At 48.2% G+C, this 9175-nt stretch overlaps 1 protein-coding gene across 1 annotated transcript; it reads right to left on the bottom strand.

The window, feature by feature from the left end:
- Window positions 1-691: 691 nt before the first annotated feature.
- Window positions 692-8640, bottom strand: OTP (orthopedia homeobox). The gene is made up of 3 exons (XM_060146130.1): window positions 8604-8640; window positions 6888-7297; window positions 692-1222 (listed from the first exon to the last, which is right to left on the bottom strand). Exons 1-3 carry the CDS (start codon window positions 8638-8640, stop codon window positions 692-694), a joined length of 978 nt encoding a protein of 325 aa, XP_060002113.1.
- Window positions 8641-9175: the final 535 nt, after the last annotated feature.

The following is a 9175-nucleotide window of genomic DNA, read 5'->3' on the forward strand; positions in this document are numbered from 1 at the left end:
ACAAAAATCCCTAACATTGTGCTGTCCCTTGAACACGTCCGTGTGTGACCTAGGTGCACTGTGTATGTGTGTGTGCGCGCGTGTGTGTAGTGTCTGAGAGTGAGCGAGAGTGCGAGTGTGTGTGTTTCTGCCCACAAACCAGTCCACTGGTGTCTAATTTCAGATCCTGAGTCTACTCCCTGGTAAGTAAAATGACGGGAAGGATGCTCTTTGCAGGGCGCGGGAGGAGGGGCGTGAGGTGCGGGCAAAGAAGGGACCGGACGGGAGGCGGTGGGCGAGGGGGCCGCAGGCGTCGTGTAGAAGGTGTGGATGGGAATGCAGCCAGTCAGAAGGCCGTGAGGAGGGCGCGAGCACGAAGAGTGCGAGCGGCAAGGCCGGGGGTAGCGGGAAAGGGTGGGGTGAGGCGCTAGAGACCGGGAGGAGGGAGGAGCTGCGTGAGACGGGGAGGAGGTCTTTGGGGAGGCTGGGGAGAGCGAAATCAGGCGGAGGGGTGGCCTCGCGGTCTGGGGCTTGGGGTGAGCCCGGGAGAGTGGAGGACAAGGGAAAGGACCAAGCGAGAGGTGGCAGAGGCCTGGAGGGAGAAGGAGCTGGGGGCCGGGGCCGGGGGCGGGGCGCCCGGGCGCTAGCCGCTAGGGCCTCGGGGCGGACCTGGGGGCGGTGCCGGGGGCGGAGCGGGCCGGGCGCGGCTGCATTAAGTGAAGCTCATGGAGACTGTGTGCTCTAGCGCCTTGCGGCGGAGGGAGGCGATGCTCGTGCCCCGCCACACGTCGCTGCTGTCCGGGGAGCTGCAGAGCTGGGGCGAGCCGGAGACATTGCTGGGGCCGGGGAGGGAGGCGGGCACCATGCCGGGAAAGGCAGGCTGGTAGAGGTGCGACTGCAGCCCCGCGCCGTTGGAGCCCGCCAAGCTGTTGGACAGGCCCATGGAGTTGGGCGGCGGACCGGCCGCCAGGCTGCACTGGGACAGCGACTGTGCCATGGCTTGCTGCCTGCCCAGCGCCGGCGGTAGCGGCAGCTGCGACACTCCCGGCATGGCGGCTGCCGCCCAGCGGGTGTCGTTGGCATGGAAAGAGCACAGGCTGTCGCCCATGGCGGCGGCGGCGGCGGCGGCGGCCGACGGGAACTGAGGCAGGCCTGGCGTGGGCAGCAGCGTCCCCGGCGCACGGAACACGTTGGTGGTCTTCTTGCGCTTCTTCCACTTAGCTCGCCGGTTCTGGAACCAGACCTGAAGCGGGCAGGGCGGGAGACACACAGGGCGCTGTTAGCCGGCGGGCGGGCCAGGAGGGGCGGGGGCTTGAGCCCTAGAAACCCGCGTCAGGTCCACCCACTCAGCTCCAGGCCGAACAAGTGCCATCGGCCCGGCACGCCCCCCGCACCCAGCCGGTGACCCTGGTTTTCCACCAGCTGGAATCAACCGGCGCCCCTTGCATCCACCGGGCGCCAGCTCCCGGGGTCCTGAGTGATCGTGCCCCGGAGCGCTTACACACGGTGCAAACATACACCATGCGCAGTATTCACCACGCCCCTGCACGCTGGCACCTTCTGTTCGCTGCTTAGATGCACAGGTCTGCAGGCAGGCATGTGTCAAGGCTGGACCCACAGGTGTACAAATGAAGATAAACTTGCGTACCCATGTGGCTTAATAGCGTGCCTTATAACAATGATGGGGTATAGAATTTTCTGAAACGCTGTAACTTTGGAAATTGATGAAGGGCCGTGGATGACATAGCCAGTTCCAAAATCGAAAGACAAAGGAGAACCCCTAACGCCATGGATGACAGAGCAGAGAGGTTAATATAGTGATCCGTGTGGGAAAGCGAGCGCCACTGAGTTACAGTGTTGTTTGGGCCGCCACCGTGACTTCTGATTCGTGACGACTGGTACTGCTGCCACAAATCCGTGCCTTGCTCTCAAGCCCCTCTAAGGGTACCTTTATCTGGGCTGTGCAAGTGTGCTGGAACCTGCTGCCGGAGCCCTAAGCCTCAGGGCCTTCAAATCTATTATTTTCAGGAACTTACTGAGGATCCCAAATAACCAGGCCTCCAATTCCCTCAGCCCCACCCCACCCCTCGTTTCATCTATAAACTAAAAGCAAATTTTCTGATCACTACAAACTAAAAGAAGTCAAGTGTAAAGCTCACAATAGGTATGAATCAAATTTAATTTTGCTTAAACAAACCCAGATGTCTTTTTAAAGGAGATGTGTTTTATAAAGTATACTCCAAAGTGAGCCTATTAGTTCTTTCTTAACAGTGACCCTGGAAGTTCAGACCTTACCAGACAAATTTGTCTATGAATGTCAAATTCACCACCACAGGGGAAGGAAGGGTTCTTCCTGAAATATATCAAGTAAACTGCCTGACCAAGATAACATCCCTTTGCCCCATATTTAAATTTGATCTTTTTATTTTAAAAAAAATGCCAGCATGCCCACTTGGCAGGCTTACAGTTTAACAGTAGTCAGTTGGAGGCTTACTATGCATAAATATAAATGATGTGGGACACAGCTCAGGTACTGATTGAATTTTCTCATAATTTGGCCAACGCAATTTGACCACCATATTCATGGCCAAAAGATAATGCGTTAATCCAAGCTATTCAGTGTTTATTCCGCAAACTAAAGCATCATGAGTATGAGTACCTGACCGCCTTTCCCGGTAAACCGGCTATGCACAATGGTTTGTTCACACCCGTGCACTCTCTATTTACCCATGTGAAAGGCATTGCAATCTAGAATCCTCTCCCGCTTTTGGGCTGGCCCTGGCCTTTCTACCCCATCGCCCACCACCTTATCTTTCTCTGGTTTCTACCCCACTTCCCATGTTTCCGCCTACTCCAGTGTCCGGATTGGGTAAAGATGTTGGGTCCTTTCCCTGCTAAAGCCCCTTGAGCTGGTGGCGCGGCGGATTAATGAGGCAGCAGAACCCTAGGTGGAGGCTGGGATCAATGCGGCAGGCCGCGGATTGAGCTGTTAGCGGCCTTCTGCGGAGAGCAGCCCGCAGGAGCCCAGGAAAGCATAGCGAGGAGACCTGCTGCCAGAGGTCGCTTTGCATTACCCATCCAAGGCTGGACCGGATGGAGCCCTAGACAAGGGACGGTGTCTGTGTCCAGACGGTCCCCACACCTCACACTCCGCACCCGGATACATTTTTAAAGATATCTATGAATACCGGTTCCTAGCACCCTGCTAATGTCAGTGAATCCCGAAATGTTTGAATGTTTGGGGCGGGCACGGGGTGGGGGACTGGGGAAAAAAGCAGAAGAAAGGGGGGAGAAATTGCCCCGAAGAATCTCAGTAAAAAACACGCCTGCCAGAAAGGTTTCTGAATCTCAGGCCCAAGCGGAAAAGAACAGCTGTTGAAGAACTAAATATTATAGAAATAATGGAAAAATCGTGCTCAATTATGTTTGAGGGTTAGTAGTCAAATAATGGCTACAAAATTTTTTATGTTTCATGGCTTACTGGGGTTGGGAAAAAAACCTGCATGGGGTCTGAGCACCTCCCTTCCAAGCTATGATGCATATGTTTTAAAAATGTGAATGTTTCCACTTGAAAACTAGAGCATGACAGATTAAAATGCAGGTAAAACCTAAGGGAGATTTTGAGAATACAGAGATGACAACTCCAGGAAATATATTAACCGCAGCCATGGCCAAATTTGTACTCAGTTTGAAATGCAGCTCTTCTCAGAAAATGCTTAATACAACAGTGAGAATCTAATGGAGGTTGGAATTTAAAAATCCACTTTCATGATATCTGCTGTTACAGTAATATAGACATACTGTAAATGTATTTTAAAATATATAGCCCGTTTAATTCCCCACCTATAAATGGCTCAGAAATAGAGAGAGGGAGAAAGAGAGAATATTACTTTTTTCCCCCTCGAAGTAAATGCTTTATGAAGATCTCATTGGAATCCAGCAAATGATTAATGTGAAGATTTGGGAGGAAATCTGGGGAGCTGTATTAAAGCCCAGATCTCAGGTTCATTTCGATCAGCCAGCCGTGAACTCTGGGCCGAATTCATTACACTTTAATAGTGCTGGGAGAGGAAGAAAATGCAATTTCTCATTCCATTAGAAAACTAGAAAATACTCTTGGCTTGTCCCCCTATTAAGATGTGGCAGGTGACAGGGCCATTCTGGGGGACACGGTCAATGGAATTACAGCACATTATTTTTGTTCGTATAAAATATTGAAAGGCAAGACTGGCTGTGCAGAAGTTATTTCACTGATTTGGTTTTTATGTAAATAAAATATTGAAAGTTAATTAATCCGTGCTAGAGACTAATGATTATGCTTATTATATTGCATTTGATCGCGTAATTTGCATGATTCTCGCATTGCTGCTTAATAAGCCATTCCAGGTTATAAATAATTCTGAAATTGGTTTCTAATAATGGCATGCTATAAAAGGAATGGTTTTATTATACTAGCCAGAAAAGAGGAGCGATATCAGACATGGAATTGGCCTCCGTGTGAGTAGAGGTGCTTTAATAAATACTTAAAAGTATGATATATGCCAGATATAGATAAAAATAAGTATTTGAGATCATTTAGTCTAGAATCAAAAAGTATCTTTAAAAACATACAATTGCAATAAATTAAATGTTTAGATCATTTTTAATCAGTGCAGTGGCCCCATGTACTGAAAAGAATGTGTGGCAATCTGTTAACTATAAAGAAAACTATGAAGTACTCATCATATAAGAACATAAACCAATTACTATTTAATTTGAATTTGGTCAAGGAGCAACGATACAATGAATTGTGAAGTAAATACATTTTACATAAATTATTTTTGCATTACATTACATAATGTTAATCATTTTGAAATGTTAATTAAGAAGGTTATGTTGATCTGATTACTTTTTAAACTATGGAACATTATTTTTAAAAATATTGAAATTGCCATTCTATTAAATTGTTCCTATCAGCAGCATCAAGCTATTATCTTTGGTTGAACATTATGTTAGAACAATTAATGTACTTTGTATCTATTCTTCTTGATTATTCTTCTGTGTACTTCTTGAAAATAACTGTTTCTATTACATAGTTTGTGTTTTATTTCATTTACAACTTTTTATATTAAAAGAATCACTGCCATTAACCTTTGGAAGACCTAATAAAGTTTAATAGACCTCATTTTCTTTTTTCACAAAGTCAGTTGTCCAATTATATTTTATTTGTGGTTCTAAGTTCTATTTTAATTCCAACTAATTACTAGTAAGCAGGTTAAGCAATAGCATTTTAGTCTTTAAAATAAAAATTATTATATAGCATTTCTCTTGAGTGACAAAAAATTTATGAGTTTTGAACCGACAGGATTTTAACAAGCCAGTACTATTATGAACGGTAATGGAAATATTGAAATTGTATATTTCTGTTAAGATTTGAACTCAATTTCAAAAGATTTAAAAGAGGTGTGAGGTAAAAAAAAAATTAAGAGCACTAGTAATATATTTCTGCACAATGCAATTAACATGCCTTTGTTGCTTAATTTCAATGGCCCATGATTCAGGGCTTCCAGAGTTCACTAAGGAAACCACCCAGACTTACACTGAGTAAAAATGTTAATCTATATTATACCCTGAATATTACTATATTAATTTGACCACTTTAAGTCCCTAATGACATTTTTTTCTATTTAAAACAGAAGCATATGCTATTTTTCCAGGTTAGACTATCTTTAAAAAGCAGAACGGAGACAGAAAAACTCAACACTGTGATTAAGGACACTCTTGTCTCTTCTTAGATCAAATGTAAAGTAACTGAGATCTTTAAACTTTGATGTTTAAAATTTGTAAAGCGAAGATAGTTAAAATTTGTAAAAGCAGCTAGAGCTGAGATCAACACCCAGGGTAAGGAACAGAAAATACCACGTCCAAGACAGGAAAGGAAGGTTTCAGAACCCTGGATAGCTCAAGACTAAGCGCGCGCCTTGGACTTTCACCTCCAGCACCTGTACATAAAATATTTGACATAATGTTTTCATTCTTCTAAAAAGCAGAAAAAATCCGAGATGCATTGGACTTATACTTTTATTCCCCGATTTTCAAAAAACTTACAGGTGTGGTTTTCTAAGTCACATGTAACTTACAACTTGGATCGGCGTTGGATGAGAACAAGGGGTCAGTAATGATTTTGTCTACTGCCGGTCAATCTTTCCTGCCCCAAATGTCCTTTCTTCAAATCGGAGATCTACAAGAAAGCCCTCCCCACTCCCCAAGTTACCTTAGGGAAAACCAGGACTCATAGTCTGTGGGGGATCGCTTCAGCCTCTCCCAGCGCATTGGTAGGCCGCCAAGTTCAAAGCCTTTGTAAAAGGCTAGGGGTGTTTTGCCTGAGAGCGGTAGGAGTGTGATAAGCAGGAGAATAAAGCTACACCGTAAAACCCAGGTGTAGATCTTTTATGAAATGTGCCCATTTCGCCTTGTTTACTCCTTTTTCATGTTTTCTGTATAATTGTTGCATTCTCCCATTTATCCAGACTCTTAACACAAACTCATTAGGGGGTAATGAAATGCTTGTCAGTTACGAGAGCTGGAGTGTAATCGCGTGCTGGACTTAGCCGCCTGGGAGACACAGAAGGTGGGAGACCCGGAGGTTCCCTTCTCAGGAGGAAGGAAGAGACCTAGTAATTGAACGACGCCGGCTTCGCTTTTGAGGAGTTTCTGCGGGGATGTGGCTATACTGGCAGGAGATGGGGGCACTGTCTGTCCATCGATGGGGCCAGTTTGCGGGCAGAGGAGCTAACTTGACCCAGGAAAGCATAGGTAGAGGAAGCGCAGCCCAGGATCCCTGCAAGGGAAGGAAAGACCCTGCTTCCTTTGCCCAAGTCCACCCGCCCCCTCCTTGTCTTCTGCCCTGGTGCCCAAGCCCAGCGTACCTGCACTCGGGACTCCGTCAGCCCGATACGGAGCGCCAGCTCCTCGCGCATGAAGATGTCGGGGTAGTGAGTCTTGGCGAAGCTCCTCTCCAACTCGTTGAGCTGCGCCGGGGTGAAGCGCGTCCGGTGGCGCTTCTGCTTCTGTTGGCCCTGCTGCTGACCTGCTTGGCTGGGGTTCGGGCCACCTTGGGGCCCCGGCTGCTTGTCCGGGTCCTTTGAGCTCACCGCCAGAGAGGCCGGCGTAGAGCCCACTGTGGTGATGTCCTCCCCGGGCAGCAGAGTGGCTCCCTCGACTGGGTCGGAGTTGGGCGCTAGGTCCCCCGGATGGCCCCCGGGGTCGGAGCCCCCCACGCCCAGCCTACACTTCACCGCCTCCCGGTGGCCCAGAAGCTCGGCAGCATCTTTCATACCTGAGGAGGCAAAAGGATGGTGGTCACTACTGTCCTGGCCATGCCAGGAGGGACTGTTCTCCCCGCGCGGTCCTTTTTCAGCCCCATCCTCGGCTCCCTCTGAGCCCGCGGTCGCCCTACGGAGCAATCTCCCGGGATGCTCAGCTGGGTTCCCCAGGATTTGGACAGCCAGGCTGTAATACCGTCTCCCGGCCCTTTCCCCTCTCTCCGCCGCGGGGTCCCATAGTAAACATAGTAAACAGCACATGCTTTCTTCTCTCCCACAATGAAACACTCCCAGTCCCGGCAATGAAACATGCCTCGGAGTCCCTTTCATGAACCGTACCCCTGGTGCCCCAGCAACCCGAGAGCATATCCTTCGACCAGGAGGGAAAAAAGAAAAGAAAAGAAAAGAAAGAAGAAAAATTAAACGATTCCTTCGTTGCTGCCCCACCTGCGCTCAGGCAGCCTGACGAACTCTACCTCCGGCCCTCAGTTGATTCCGTCTCACTTTCTCGGAAGATGAATTAGTCTCCAAGCTTTCCACCTCCCGAAATCAACCCAAATCAGCTCCGCCTCCCCCTCAAATCTGAGAAAGTGTTTGGAAAATGGAGTCACATCCATCACCAAAGATTCCCAAACCGGAAATCCTGAGTCCAGTAACCCAGACAGCTTTAAGGAAACTCAAGTAAACTCTCTAGACATAACAGTGAATCAAGCTTTAGAGAATTCAACTTTTCTTTCCGGAGAAATAAAAGGCGCATTCCTCTCGGCCACTGGCAATGACGAGTCCCTTTGCAGGCCGGATGCCCGTGAGGATGAATCTGGCTTTTCTCCTTTCTCAATGAGCACACTTAGCAAATCCGCTTCTACTGCAGCGGCTTCTCCTTCAAGACCGATTTTTACAAATTCAACCATACTCAGACGAGGAAGAGAGAAAGAGGTAGTGGGGAGAGAGGAAGAGAGGGAAAAAGAGAAGAAAGAAATCTCAAATTAACGCAAATAGGAGGTGAAAAGAGAGAAAGAAAAATGCCTCCAAACAAATTATCACGGGGTAGGTCGTTCCCTTAAAAAAAATAATAAGGGGGAGGGGGAAAGAGAGAAAATAAGAAAAACAAAAAGTAACAACATTTCCCAACTCCTCTGGATCTACGTATTCCATAGATTTTTTAAAAAGACGATGTTAAATCAAATTAAACTTTAATGCAGCACAATTACTTTTAAAGAAATTAGTCCATTTAGGGCACATTAAGGTAAAATAAGGAACAAATTGACAATTTCCTGCCGGGGCTTCTCCTGGCTGCCTGGGCGAGAGACGCGCACTCACCTAGCCTGGCGTCCAGGAGGTCGGCGTGAGACAGCATCGCGCACCGCTCCAGGGTGAAAGCTGTTCCCCCCCAAATTTTAGCGGTTTTAAGTTATTTAAAATAGATATAAGCTATAAGCTATACGATATAGATATATATAGATCACCTAAATGAAAGAAAATTCGGTTTGTGGTTAAAAAGGGGGCTTCTTGCATTATAATGTCCTTTAGAGAGACGGGGAGGTGCTTAACAGTTGAATGAACCCGTGAGCAGCTCGGCGAGGGGACCAATCAGGAGGGCAGCCTGCAAATGTCAGCGCCCGGAGAGTCCCCCACTCCGCCCGCCCGCCCGCCCGCGCCCGCCCGAGGAGGCGGCGGCAGCGGCAGCCCTGGCGGCTCCAGCCCCGAGCAGCTGCTAAAGCAGCGGCGGCCGCCTTGCCCTCGCCCTGGGCTTCTCGGCCCGACCTCCGATAGTTCTTCCCAGGGATTTCCTCCAGGCACACCTTTCCTTCTCCTTGTTCCGCCCTGCTCGCTCCAAAGGCGCAGCTCTGTCTCTTTGAGCTAGGGTCTTCCTGGGAAAGAGGCAGGGCAGG

Source organism: Lagenorhynchus albirostris, chromosome 3, assembly GCF_949774975.1.
Source record: "Lagenorhynchus albirostris chromosome 3, mLagAlb1.1, whole genome shotgun sequence".
In the NCBI taxonomy this organism is placed as follows: Eukaryota; Metazoa; Chordata; class Mammalia; order Artiodactyla; family Delphinidae; genus Lagenorhynchus; species Lagenorhynchus albirostris.

Coding starts and splice junctions, on each gene's coding strand:
- OTP (XM_060146130.1), bottom strand. CDS start 8,640: ATGCTGTCTCACGCCGACCTCCTGGACGCCAGGCTAG. Junction 7,298..8,603: donor CCTCCTGGACGCCAGGCTAG/GTGAGTGCGCGT, acceptor TTGCCTCCTCAG/GTATGAAAGATGCTGCCGAG. Junction 1,223..6,887: donor TGACGGAGTCCCGAGTGCAG/GTACGCTGGGCT, acceptor TGCCCGCTTCAG/GTCTGGTTCCAGAACCGGCG.